Source organism: Branchiostoma belcheri, unplaced genomic scaffold, assembly GCF_001625305.1.
Source record: "Branchiostoma belcheri isolate BF01 breed outbred unplaced genomic scaffold, Haploidv18h27 scaffold5, whole genome shotgun sequence".
In the NCBI taxonomy this organism is placed as follows: domain Eukaryota; kingdom Metazoa; phylum Chordata; class Leptocardii; order Amphioxiformes; family Branchiostomatidae; genus Branchiostoma; species Branchiostoma belcheri.
The window spans coordinates 2,238,802-2,253,071 of NW_017804131.1; the positions used below are offsets into that span (position 1 = coordinate 2,238,802).

General features: G+C 42.9%; 2 protein-coding genes across 2 annotated transcripts; one reads left to right on the forward strand and one right to left on the reverse strand.

Moving 5' to 3' along the window:
• Positions 1 to 640: 640 nt before the first annotated feature.
• Positions 641 to 3,323, reverse strand: LOC109479641 (myb-like protein X). Its single transcript, XM_019781626.1, has 2 exons — positions 2,139 to 3,323; positions 641 to 2,095 (listed from the first exon to the last, which is right to left on the reverse strand). The coding sequence occupies exons 1-2, from the start codon at positions 3,321 to 3,323 to the stop codon at positions 641 to 643; spliced, it is 2,640 nt and encodes an 879-aa protein (XP_019637185.1).
• Positions 3,324 to 5,450: 2,127 nt separating this feature from the next.
• LOC109479642 (myosin-10-like) lies at positions 5,451 to 13,794 on the forward strand. The gene is made up of 4 exons (XM_019781627.1): positions 5,451 to 6,522; positions 10,585 to 10,775; positions 11,256 to 11,375; positions 11,626 to 13,794. The coding sequence occupies exons 1-4, from the start codon at positions 5,451 to 5,453 to the stop codon at positions 13,792 to 13,794; spliced, it is 3,552 nt and encodes a 1,183-aa protein (XP_019637186.1).
• The last annotated feature ends 476 nt before the right edge of the window (positions 13,795 to 14,270 follow it).

Genomic DNA, 14,270 nt, shown 5'->3' on the forward strand with positions numbered 1-14,270 from the left:
ACATCACTATTTTTGTTATGTGTAAAGATTTTTGTCTTCATACTAAGACACTGTAAAGTCTTGGCTCGGACCATCGGCACATATACAAGTACTTGAAGGGGTGTATTCTTGCATATATAAACACCTTGTCAATATACCTAAATCTAAATGCACACCTGATAGAGCCCATGTCATACTTAAGTGCTTTCTGAGACGTCACAGACCTTATGACACTAACTACATATACATATCAAATAAGTATGATTGGTATATATTTCACCGTCAAATCTACTTCAAACTATATAACAGATCTAGAAGTAAAGAACTACGGAAACAACATCTATTATGTAAGGATCGCTTTAATAACTCCATGTCCCTATGTATGTAATAAACACCCCAAAAAAGCCTTCCATAATGTGAGATAAATACATTGTCTCAAGCTCTCAAAGGGACAAAAATGCTTCAAATGTTATGACAAAAATTATAAAGATTTTTAAGCATGCTGTTTCTCGATCCACAAGTGTTTCACATTACTCCAATCGCAAGATTTCCCTACAATTAAGTTTTACTGGTATAGATATCTATGAGTGATGAGTGATACAGTTGTTTGCATCTGGTTTTGACCTCACTTTGGCGTGTCAGTCTGTCTCGTGCTCACTCTTCAAAAGGGACCGCTTTTGCTTTTCGTGATTTCCACAGCAGACATGGCTGCCCTGTACTCACACAGGGCACCCCACAGCTTCAGCGTCGCCTCCCTGTTCTCTCTCTCCTTGTCATGAAGCACGGTTGCCAGCTCCTGCAGGCGACCTCGCAGTGTCGCTAGTTCCTCATCCTTCCGCTTGCTCTGCTCATCTGCTTCTGCAATCTGTTCGGCGATGAGCTGCTTCTCACGATTTGCGGCGACTAACTCGATCTCCAACAGTTCCACCGCCCAGCTGTCTGACTCATTCTGCGTGCCAGCGTCTGTGCCTATCATATCTATCAGCTCCGATATCTTCTTGTCCTTCTTCAAAATGTCTTCCTCCAACTCTGTTTTCGCCATTTCAACTAAGGCCAATTCTAGCTCCGCTTCATTTGTAGCTGCTGCGTCATGGAGATATTTTTTCTTCATTTCAACTGATGTGTTCCTGGCGTGCACTTTGTGTGCAGTGATGGCCATCCCATATTTTGACTTCGCAAAACCTCTCTTGAACGCTTTGGCCTTCTTTTCGCCCTCGTATCGCTCGATGATGGCTATCAGACTATCCCTCTCCTTCTCCAGCATAGCTACATATTTTTCCTCCTGTGCCAGTTTTTCATACTCTATTTCATCCTCCATTTCCCGAGGATTTTGTACTTTGACCACAGGGTTCTTTTCAGATTCATGTGGGCTGGCCTGTTTGGTTTTATCAATTATGTTCCGCATCTCTTCGTCAAACACCTCAGTCTGTTGTTCTTCATCTGATGACTCCTGGTCTTCCTCAATGACTTCGTGATCTTCTCTCTCTTCCGTGCTTTCTACGGCTCTCTCTTCGTTGTCGTCGGTTTGTACTTTGTTCAGGTCACTTGTGCCACCCTTGGTGGAGTTATTTTCTTCCACAGCAAGTTGATTCTTATCTGACGTATCCTCGCCGCGCCCCTCCCCGTCTTCATCTTTTGTACTGTCATTGTTGGGTACATCAGGTTCTACGTTCACTTCGCCATCCTGGGTTAGCCCATCATCAGCTTCGTCATGTGATACCTTCTTCTCTTCGTCAGTTTCCCTGTCAATTACACTGTTCTCTTCCTGACTACTAGTATCTTCATCTTTATTTGTCTGTGTCTCTTCTGTATCTTCTTCCCGGTTCTCACCAACTACATCGTTCTCCACAACATTTGTACCTTCCTGCTCGGACACGTCTACTTTTATGTCTGAGCCTGCGGTGTTGTTATTCTCCGCTAGGCCTGCGTCCTTTGATTCTTCTTCAACATCGACTTTGCCAACGTTGGTACCACCGTCTTCTTCGTTTGTCTCTGCTGTTCCTTGATGTTCGGACTTTTCTTCTTCTTGTCCGTCTTTACTACCCTCATCTCCGTATGTATCGTCCTGTTTGCTTTTTCTCCTCTTTGTCTTCCACTTGAGATACAGACTGCTCATCTTCCACATGAGATACAGACTGCTCATCTTCCACATGGGATACAGACTGCTCATCTTCCGTCGAATGCTGTTCTTGTGTTGAGTCATTTTGCTCCATGTGATCTCCAAGGTCTTTTTCTTCTACACGGTCTTTGCTGTCCACGCTTTCCATGTCTGTTGACTGCTGTGCTGTGGCACTTGGCTCTGGTAGACTTTCTTGGTCTTGAATACCTTCACCGTTGACATCTTTAATGTCTTCTAATCCATCTGTATCTTTCTCACTTTCTTCCTCTTTGTCTGGGGAGACTACATCCGTTTTGTCGACTTCATTTGGCTCAGTATGAAGTTCTTGGACTTCTTTGTCTTTGCTATCCTCTTCCGTCTCCATGTCTTTCTTCTCACTTTCCTCCTCTGTTTCAGTGTCTTTACCTTGTAAGTCACTATCATCTTTCTCTTCCTCTACTTGCTTAGTTTCTTGTGTTATGTCGGTTGGCTCTGTAAGTGCTTCTTGGTCTTGAACATCATCATTGATACCCTCAGGCTGTTTACTGTCCTCAATTTCAGTTGCATCCTTGTTCACAATTCCCTCTTCTTTTCCTTTGTCTTCAGAGACGCCATCATTCTTCTCTTCCGCTGTAGGTTGAGAGTTTTGCGTCGTGTCGTCATTTTGCTCTGTAGGAGGTCCTTGATCTTGAACGTCGTCTTGGGCATCGTCTGTACTACCCACGTCTCCATCTGTATCCTTCTGACTTTCTTCCTCTTTGTCATCCGTTTTTCCGTCTTCATTTGGCTCAGTATCAACTTCTTGGACTTGGTCATCTTTGTCTTTGCTATCCCCTTCTATCACAATGCCTTCCTTTTCAGTTTCCTCCTCTCTTTCTTTATCTTGTAAGACACTACCATCTTTCTCATCCTCTACTGTCTGCTCGTCTTCTTTTGTCTGAAATTCTTGTGGTGTGTCTGATAGTTCTGTTTCGGCTCCCTGGTCTGGAACGTTTTCGTCTTTGCTATCTTCGTTTCCAGGTTGTTTTTCCTCTGCCTCCATGTCTTTGTTTTGAGAGACATCATCTGTTTGCTCGTTTTCTATTTGTTGAGATTCCTGTGCGTTGTCATCTAGTTCTGTGTGAGTTTCCTGACCCTGGTTTTCTTCATCTATACCGTCTTCGGTATTTTCGTTTCCATCCGCATCCTTCTTTAAACTGTCTTCGTTTTTGTCTTCAGTGACGTTATCATTTATCTCGTCCCCCATTGGCTGATCCTGAGATTCTGCTGGTGTGTCTTTTGGATCATCTTGGTCTGCAACATCTTCATGAACATCGTCTTTGCCATCTTTGTCTCCATCTACATTCTTCTCCTCTTTGTTGGTGTCTTTGTCTTGAGAATCGTCTTGATTATCTGCTTTTGCTCGTTCTCGTCTGTCCCGCTTTCTATCGATTTTTCCTATCTGTATTATCGGTGTCTGTTTTCTTCAGAGACTTTCGTTTTTCCGTCTTCATTTGACTCAGTATGAACTTCTTGGACTTGGCCATCTTTGTCTTTGCTATCCTCTTCCATCTTCTTTCCTGCTCTCTTTCTTATCTTGTAAGACCTTGTTCCCCTTATCTGCGTTCTGTTGTTGGGCAGACAAATGTGTAGATCAATAAATATTGAAAATGCAATTGCTATATAGGTATAAGGTATCGTGAAGTAAATACTTCATTATCTGGCCTTGGTAGTCGTGTAGTGGTGATGATTTTATAACACATAGCAGGCACGGCACATGTAAGACATGTACTATATAGTATTTTTGGAAAACAATGAATAGACCATTGTCACTATACAAAATGAGTATTTCAAAGTCAACTACGCCTAGAAACCAGAGATATACTTAGCAATTACATGTCTTCAAGTCCCACACACTAGACTCGGTACGCTGGGTTTGGAAATGAATCGAGCACTTACAATACTTACATTTGTTCGTTCCCTGGGCTAGTCACCAAGAATATCGTCTGACAAAAGATGCAACAACAAGCAAGACGAAGCTCTGATGACTACTGACACAGCTAATAACATGCGTGCACTCAGTATCTAAGGCGTTAGACAATACAGGCACAATAAACATGCGTCATAACCACAGGCTAATCACATGTTTCAATAGACCTTGGGTGTCGCGGAGAAAAGCAATCAACTTAATGTAGCCAAGCTTTGTTCTCGATGATTTAGTGTGCCGGTTGTATAGCAACGGGAGACCTGATGTCATGTTTGTGTCAGATAAACACAGCAGCTAAAACTTTGACTGTGTGGAAGTAGATCGCCACTGCGTTTCATGAACACACCAGAGAAAAACGAGGATCACCCGTTACTGCAGGCCTTGTGAGAAAAGGACACATTTAGAACATTGCTAATCAACCGGTGTGTGTATGGACTTATTCCGTCTCACAGGGCTGTAAGATGATGGACAAACGTCCGCTACTGAGAGGTGAAGGATAAAAGGTATGCACTTTTCATCTTTTCAACAAAGGTGTTTGGCCGACGTTATGATTCGTTTATAGTAAAGAAAGACTAACAACAGAACAGAGAATCCCAGCAACACTGTAAAATTTTACGAAACGATGATGAATTTGACGTTGTCTAGTTTTAATGGCACGTCGAAAATACTAACATCATTTCCTCACATGTTTTTAATCCTTCAAGCTTGTTTAAAACTCCAAGTAATGGCTATGTTTGTGTTTGTTTGCAGGTTGGTCCAGTCGTACTTCAAGAGATCATTACAGTGCAATTATTTTATTGACAGACTATCAATGATATTCATGACTTTGTAGTAAAAGAACCCAAGATAGCATCGTCTTGTCTGTGCGGACATTAAATAGGAAAGACCGAAATACTGTATACAGAGGGACGAAACTGAATAAAAAGATACGATGGAGTCAGAAGATAGGGGAACGGAAGAGGAACACGGTGGAACAGCTAATGCTCAGAGCAATGAACACCAAGACAGCAAAGTTGACAGCATCGAAGACAACGTCAAAGGAAAAGAAGATACAGAGGGGAAGAGTGAAGAGGAAGATAAAATGAAACAGGCAAAGGATGATCAGACAGAAAAGACAGCCGAAATACAGACGATAGCACAGAGAAGACAGTGGAACATACAAAGGAGACAAGTGCAGAACACGACAAGACAGGAAGTGAAGAAGAAGATACAGAAAAGACAGAGGGAAGTACAGACCAGGAGAAGATACGTGAAGATAAAGATAAGACAAACGAGACAGGAGACACTTCAGAGATTACAGACAAAGGCAAAACACAGGAAAGTAAGGAGAAGGCAGGTGAAGAGGATGACAAGATAGGAAAAACTGAGGAAAGCACGGAGTCAGATAAGTCACGTGTAGAGGAAGATATGTCAGATAGGCCGGAAGGGGGAACAGAGAAGACAAGTGCTGAGCAAGATGCAGAACAGACAGACGAAAATGCAGACGAAAATGCAAAGAAGACAGGAGTTGAAGACGATAGTACAAAAGATACAGAGGAAAGTACAGAGAAGACAACAGCTGAAGACGACGAGACAGAACAGACAGATGAGAACAGCGAACGGCGAGAGATACTGTCCAAGGGCATCGCAGACCTTCAGGAACGGCGTGCCGCTTTGATAGAGAAACACCTGAAAGATGGGGTCCAGGAAAGTCTTAAATTCGGTTCAGCAGACAATCACCTTGGGACCATGCTGTCAGGTCAAATGAGCGTCATGTTCATTATAAACAACCTGCGGACAGCGGTGGAGAGTAGAAGCAGACGCAAAGAACAGCTCAAGAAGAAGCAAGCTAAACTGGAATCTCAAGTGGCAGAATTACGCACAGTTCTGGATGACAAAGACAAGTTGATAAAGGAAAAGGAGGAAGATCTACAGAAAATCCAGGCAAGCAAAGACGCAGAAGAGAGCAAAGACGGAGATTCGCAGACTGACTTTGATCAGTCACTCGAATCCGTGGACCCGACGTCCCAGGAACATGCTCAAATAGAAGCGCTGAAGTCGGATATTGAAGACAAAAAGCTACAGCGGGCCTTACTGTACGAGCAGGCCGCCTGCATGGCGTCAGACAAGTCGTGGAAGGAACACGAAGTCGAGTTTCTAGACTCGCTCCTCAACGCGATCAAGGACAATCCAGAAGAGAAAGAAATGAAGGGAAAGAAGAAATCCGTGATGGCGTGGACTCTGCTGAATGAGTACCGTAAGGCCGAACATGAACTAGATGTGCTGAAGTACAAGGATCACGTGCTGGAGAAGGAGAATGAGGAGTTAGAAAGGGAGCTGGCATTTCTTAGAAAAATTGGAACAGGAGAAGACTTTGACGACGAGTCTTCGGACTCAGAGGGAGAAGAAGAAGACAACGACAGGAGACAGTTGCGAGACAGCATCGATGACGTCATCGAAGCGGTCAAGGAAGCCCAGACACAAACGGAAGAGGATTCCGGCAGGGGCAGCACCAGCGAACTGTGGCACCATGGAGCGAATGAGGGGAGGAAGAAGCAACTTCCACCGCTTCGGAAAAAGCCCCAAAAGCCTGTTTGGCGCTATTGATCTTATTTTGTGAAGCTTTTTCTAATATCCCATGGGTTAGCCTAGTAATTTCATTAGTAACATTTTTGACACTGTTTGTTTGTAAATAGAAACCAAAAAGTATAATGTTACATTGCATTGCGTCATCCAAATCAAGCCTATGGCAAAAGTAGTGTTTAGTATTGATTATTGTCGCTTTTGAAGTTATCAAACTGCATTTGGATAAATCTTTATACAATACCTTAATTTATGATATAAACGTACATGGACTTTCTTAAGGTTCTATATATAACCATACACAAATGCAAATATGTGTGTAGTGCTAATTATTGTCGATGTCATCAGTGCTTTAGCAGTAGCATCAAATGTGGATTGTTCATTTGTTTGACACAATTGTATTCTCTTCTACTATGGCCTATGCTGTTCAATATACGATGTTCAAATCCTAATTTGTATCAGCCCTACAGCATAGGCTCTTCACATAGGCCTATGTGTGTTTTATTTCTTTCATTTCTGTAATGCAAATGCAATAAACGATTTGAAGACTGTAAACGGAATTCTGTGTATTTGAAAGAATGAAGAACTACGGTGGGAGGAACCCATAGACTTAGCTTTCATAGATCAAGATATCAGAGTACAAGGGTCAAGCATCAACTATCACCAGGTAGAAATACAAGAAATACAAGTTATGATGTTTAAGCCCTGCCTTTCGTGTTGAAAGAGACCTTTCCTTTTTACAGCAGCATGTGTGTACAATATACAGTAAAATTCCTGCTATCTTCTGAGAACCTGTTGCCGTTGCGTGACTTTTGCCTTCCCCACAATAGAAGGTTAACAGGGTGATCATTTGTAATAATCGTCGGGGTCTGTACAGCCATTAATATTTGATAGCCTTTCATATTGTGTTAAACTCTGTATAATCCATGCTATATGGGGTCGAGTGGTGGCATTTTACTGTATCTTTTTCTTACTATTACTTGTTTTATGCTTAGTTATAAAACGCATGAGGGTCTTGGCTGACACTAGCTACGCTTTTAAAAGGCACTCCTCCTTGTTTTCTCTGAAGACTGTTTCAACGTCATGACACAAACAAAAGTCGTTGCCATGGAGATATAACCTTTTGCTGTCAAGCCCGCACCGAGCGTGAATATCGTATAACGTTTACGATTACTCTTGCCATGATGATTACACCGCGTGCATACATATCATAACAAATATCATTGGTGGTTATAATATTATTCTAAACATTCACACGTACATGTCTGCTCATATGTTTAGATGTACGATACACACACACACACACACACACACCAAAAAATCGCATGCTATATCATTTGCAAGTTGGTTTGACCATCGTTAAAACGGACCATGCTTGGAGAAATTACTTAATGGAATGTATCGTGAGCACACTGGACCGACGCAATGTGCGATGGGGTCAATGTACGCCATTAGAAAGACGTACCACAGAACGTCTAGAATAGGATTGTCCTTTCCCGAAAGACCTGACAACACTGCTTCTTGATACACAGTTCATAACAATTTGTCCACTTGCGTGCCACAACAAATAGAAGAAAAACACAGTGCCTGACAAAGAAAGATGAATAGTTCAATTTGTGTCCACCCTTACAAACTGTAATGCTTTATCCCGAGCATCACATAGCGATGAATGTACCCAGTCATGCACGCAATTCCAGCCTGAATTCTGCCTACTTTGTCCCTCATCCTTACTATTAAGTGACTGCTGCATATTTAATGAGGGCTCATGGCGACAGTACAGGTGTCAGAGTGCGTCTGCCTGTCCGAAGAATTCTCGCTAGGTTTTCCTAAAAATTCGTGTCGTCCATATCTACGTCCACCGGGGAAAATGTCTACATTCCGGACGCAAAATGGCGCTGCTTCAGTGAACCCCGCGGGAAAAACCTGAAATCGGTCATCGAGGAAGAACACCCTTCATCGTCTGCGTTGCTAGGATACGGAGAGGGTGTGTAATGTGAGTCATTACCCTGTGACTAGGCCAGGAATTTGTCATTCTCGTTTGGGTAGAAACAAACGTAAATCTTACTTGATTAGTCACAGATAACATCTATGTTTATACAGCATATATAACTGTAAAGAAAATTGTGTTATGTAATGGTCAAAACTAATGAATGAAAACCAACTGTATCCGGTTATATATCCCACATAGATACTATTGAGAAGTAGAAAGGCCAGAAGACATCGTTCTGAATTGAAGGATTCTACAAAAATCATGTCTGCGGTAAGAAGGCCAAGCAGGGTGAGCAGGGCAAGTGGTAAGTAGTCTTTCTTATCTTTACAATATGATCAATGTTTTAACGATTGCATTATAGAAAATATAACAGCAAATTCTATCTTGTTAGCTCTAACGTTACATGATATGTGGCACTTTGCCTTTGTCACGGTGCTAATGTTAATTGATATGCCGTGATCAGCATTTCTATCACGTAGTATCCTTAGGCATGTACGTAACATAGAAGAAACAATCTTACGGTGTATTTTTATCATTTTGATTACAACCTATGTAGCGTTAGATAGAAACTGTTATTGCTACTGCTGTAACCTACACTGTGTTGGTGGCGGCATTGTGACTATATATATATGTTGGAAAAAAAGATAGAATCTGTTCTTGCTATTACTACAACCTACAAAGATTTTTTAAATTGTTCTTGCTACTATTGGCCCAATTCAAAACAAAGCCAATGTGAAACACATTATGTTGTAGAGACTGGAATGTGTTAGACTTTTGCATAAACGTTAACGGGACATTTTTTTAACCTCTATATAGGTAATTAATGACTGTATATCCACGTGCCGTGCTATACATGGCTTAAAACTCTGAGTAAAGGCTTATTTGATAACGCCCCTAATTCTATGAGATTACATGAGCTGTCTTTCGTGAGAATATTCTATTAGATCTGAAATCCTACATGCAAAACCATATTTCATGTTTCATAAACAACAGTTAGTTTCCAGAAAGAAGATAATCTGATACGATAACCTTCATTATATGATGCCGCATTGCCTACTTAAATCTATTAATTCCGCTATTGACACCTTGATAAGAATTCAGATAGCTCGCATAGTCTAGACAAAGTGGTAATATCTGTCAAAATAGATACTTTTACCAGTACATCAACATAACGCTACCCTCTTCCATTAATATCCTTGTCTTATATCGTTAAAATGGAAAACGAACCATACAGGCAGTTCCATATGTAACGCCCGTGGAATGAATGGTTATATCTGTCCTTGGTGCTGAATGCTTTCCATTAAACTTAAAATGGCACACCAGCCTACAACATCCATCAAAAACGCAGTATAATATAACTATATTAATACCAATCATTACTGTGGCCTGTTCCAGCCATATAGGACTAACACTTTCTCAACACCATCACCCTGCACCCTAAATGAGAGTCCCGTGTTTGGGGAGAGCCATACCCCTCGCACGGTTAAAAACGTTACCCACCACACCTTTAGAAAAAAAGAGTAGGGGTATGCCTAGTTGTGCGATGGTCCAAAATCTGGATTCTAGAAGTTGGTGATTCACTACAAATCGCTCGGATGGAGGCCTGGCGAACCCCCATCCTGTATTAGCCACACGGGGCATTACATCATCACCCTTACAGACTCCAGAAATTAGGGTGAATTGTGACATCTATGTAACACTAATGGAGATCCTAACGTTAACTAAAAAGGTAACATTAGCATATGGTCTGATCTGTGACTTCTTACTCAAACACATTCATATATATGGTCAGACAGGAGTATAAATTCCTCCTGCTATAAAATTGCAATATGTTGTGACCCAACACTAGTTACCATGGTAACAGACGTCTAGTTGAGGTCATTGACCCTATTGGTTTGTAGAACAGAAGAAGAGGAGGAGGAAACAGAGCAAAAACAATATGTTTCCCTCCGTTAAACATAATAAAAGAAACCCCCTCCCCTCCCCCAGGAGCCGGCAGTTCCGCTAACCTGCTGCACGGTGAGCCTGATGAGATGAAACAGAGAGTACAGCACCTGACGAACGTGGTCCGCGCCTGGAGGGAGAAGTACGAGATCTCCAAAACCCAGCTGGCGGGAATTGTCAGGGAGCTGGAGGAAGAACGGGAGAGGAACGTGGAGCTCAGCGGCGAGCTGGAAACGGTTAGGACACAGCTAGGTTATAATGTGTGGAGGCCTAGATACCTACAATTCCTAATGTTTTATACAAAATGCAACGCAAGGCATTTTGACAAGAAAAATTGCCCTTACTTGCAACACTGTGATTTTTTCGTAGAACGTAGATACATCCCCAGTCCTAGCAAAGTTAATGTTAAAAAGCTAATGAGAGATATTGCTTTTAAATCATATATACTCATCTATTCAAGTTCCAGACGTTTACGAAAACCGTGTATATTAGACAAATAATGTGATATCAATGTGATGTCCATGGTGCATTCCCTTCAGTTATTTCAGTTATTTTACATAGCAGCTGTATCTGTCCTTGGTGCTGAATGCCTTCCATTCACCTAACGGAAACACCACAGCCTGGGATTTTCATTGTTAGTCTAAAATAAGACAACTTGTTATGTGGATCGTTGGTATAATGTTTTATAGATCATTTATAACGACGTCTTGTTACAGTTAAAGGACAAGCAGGAGAAGTTAGTACAGAAGTATGAAGGGGAGAAGAAAGCTCTTCAAGAGGAAAAGGACGCGAACGAGTCGGAGCTCCAGAAAAAGCTCCAGACACAGAAGGAAAAGGTTTGTACTTCTTCAGATGTCTGTGAAAATGGGCACATATACTCCTAATGCTATACCCGCACGTAGAGTATCAGGCATGTTCTTGACTGTGTCGGCCTTCCGTTCAACTTTCAAGGTGATTTGTAACGTCTTCATAGTCCCACATTTAGTGACCTAATTTGCGGCACTTCTAATGATCTGTCATCTTGATTCGAGACAGAAATGGGTCGAAGATTAATCAACTCAAGATTCGGTTCTCACTTCTTAACAGGCACATGGGCTGTTGAGCCACCTGAAGGACGCCGTGGTGGAGGAGAGAAAACAGCGCAACGAGCTGGAACAGGAGAAACGTCTCTTGGAGAAGGAAGTGAGGAAGATGGAAGAATCTCTGGAGGAAAAGGAACAAAAGATACAAGAGAAGGAGAAAAAGATGGTAGCTCTTCATACGGAAATCGCAGACAAGATACAAGGAATACAGAGCGCAGAAATGGATGAAAAAAGTGCGCAGACAGAGGAGGATATGGTCCCAAGATCGACCACTTTTTCAACTATTTCCGAATCCCAGCTCTCCCCGGCTAGGAGATGGGAGATCGACATGCTGAAGGCACAGCTGGAGGAACTGACGTACGATAAGCAGCTGCTGTGTGACGACGTGGAGAAAATCATCTTCGAGAAAAGCCGTAAAGTTCACGAAGTGGAGCTGCTGAGAGAACAGCTCCAGGGCATGGAGGAAAGTCTGGAGAAACAGAATCGTCACAAGAAGGAGAAGGCCGTCGCCACCTGGGGACTCATGAGTAAGTACAGCCAGGCCATACAGACGTGTGATCTACTGGAGTACAGGGAAAACGTTCTCAAAATGGAAAACGCTGAGCTGACAAAGGAACTGAATGTTCTTAGGAGGGCCTTGGGAGACGGGAGCAAAATGGACAACCATCTTCAGAAGGAGATGTACGCAAACCAGTTAAAGGACTTGGAAAGGGATCTAGAAAACCTGAAGAGTGAGAACGATGACTTGAGAGCATACAAGGACATACTGGAGCGGAGGTTCCTAGATAAGAAGGAACTCTCCGAACAGCTCAAAGAAAAAACACGAGCGATGGAGAAAGAACTCGAACGGCTGCGAACTGAGTGTGACGAGATGAAAGTGGAGATTTGCGCAGAAAACCAGGCAAAGCAGCAACTCGAGGCCCAGAGTGATAACGACGAGTCAGCCGCAACAGAGAGCAAACAGGAAAAGGCCTTACAAATCCACATCCTCAGGAAACGAGTCACGGTCTTAGACTCTGAGCTGCAGACACTCCGTAAAAGGAACGACCTCGCCGAGATAGAGATGAAGTACGCAGAAAATCTAGACGAGATCAGGAAAGAAGCAGAGACAGCGAAGTCGAATTTGGAGCTCGCTCGCAAGGAAACGGCTTCGCATCGGTCCGAGAAGGACGCCCTCTCCATGCAGGTGGTCATGTTTCGTCACCGCCTGAACGAACTACACCGGGAACTTCCCGTGGTGAGGAAAGAAAGAGATTCCCTCCGCAAGAGCATCGTTCTCCTGAAAGCCAACAGGCAGCACGATACAAAGCTCATGATGAGAGAGGTGTTCGATCTGAAGATAGAGATGGCGAAGATGCTGAACGAGATAGACCTCCACCGGGAAGACAAAGCCACCATCTTGAAACAGTTGATCGATCTACAGGCCAGTCTGACCAAAAAGGCACGGCAGGAAGGCATCTCCAGGTCTGCCGTCATGGAAACCACGAGGACAGTGGCTAAGATGATGAAACACCTTCAAGCCGTGCCTAACATCCCAGATGACTATGACATTGAACTCCCGGCGTCCACTCACGAGTTAGCTGACAGAGATACCAAATATCCTGACGGAGGAAGTCCAGGGGAGTCTCCCGTGGACATTTTTAACAAGCCTGACGACACAAGGGGGAAGTCAGAAGAACCCCGGCTCGACGACCTCCCAAAGCTCAAACCACGAATTCCGAAAAGAGCGGAAGCCCAGCGTGTAGGTTTAACTTCATCAAAGTCAGACAAAGGTCCCCACACGAGGAGAAGAAAGTCAGAAACGGCGGCAAACCTGTGGGAGTGTTCTTCCATGACGCCGAGTGGCTGGGAGGGGAAATCGGCGAGCGCTACAGGAGTTGAGAAGGAAACTGACCTACTGGCGAACAGACAGAGGATTCAAGACACCTTGAACAAAACCAGGATGGGGTATGCCCCTCTCAGGAACACGCTGAACGCGTTTGACAGTCCGGTAGAGAGCCCGAGCGAAGGGCCGAGAACAGACTCCGGAATCACAGCGGATGAGAACAGGGGACAGGGACACCAGGCTAGCCCCGGAGAACCTGGCTGGCAGTACAGCGGCAATGCCTACTCAGACTACGGCGACGACGGCGCCTCCTGGTCAAGCGAAAGCATCCATTTTGATACATTTTGATACTGATAACATACAATACATTTTATACATAACTTAGTTATATAAGCTACATGTATGTCATTTTATCATTGATTTGTTCAATATAGTCATCTGTAAAATCAACGACGTTCTACAAGCATTCTTTGTAAAATGCATATACAAGTATTTCTTAGGTATATATATATATAACTTTCTTTAGTGTAGGAATGTTGTAGTGTAATAGAGTATTGTTGAAGACCACATGGCACAGATATACATAGACTTTTTCTATACCATGAGATCAATGTAATTCTTCTTTGAAAAAAAATTCTAATGGAACAAGTTTTTATCACAAATGTGATAACATTTTTCTGCAATAGAATTCTGTAGTCACAAAAGAGCGTGCGATAGCCACATCATAAAGTATTCATATTTTCATTTAGGTGACGTGAAGAAGGATGATGATGGGGTTTGAATATTTTATGATGGTATTTCGGAATCCTTCTGTACAGAGGAGG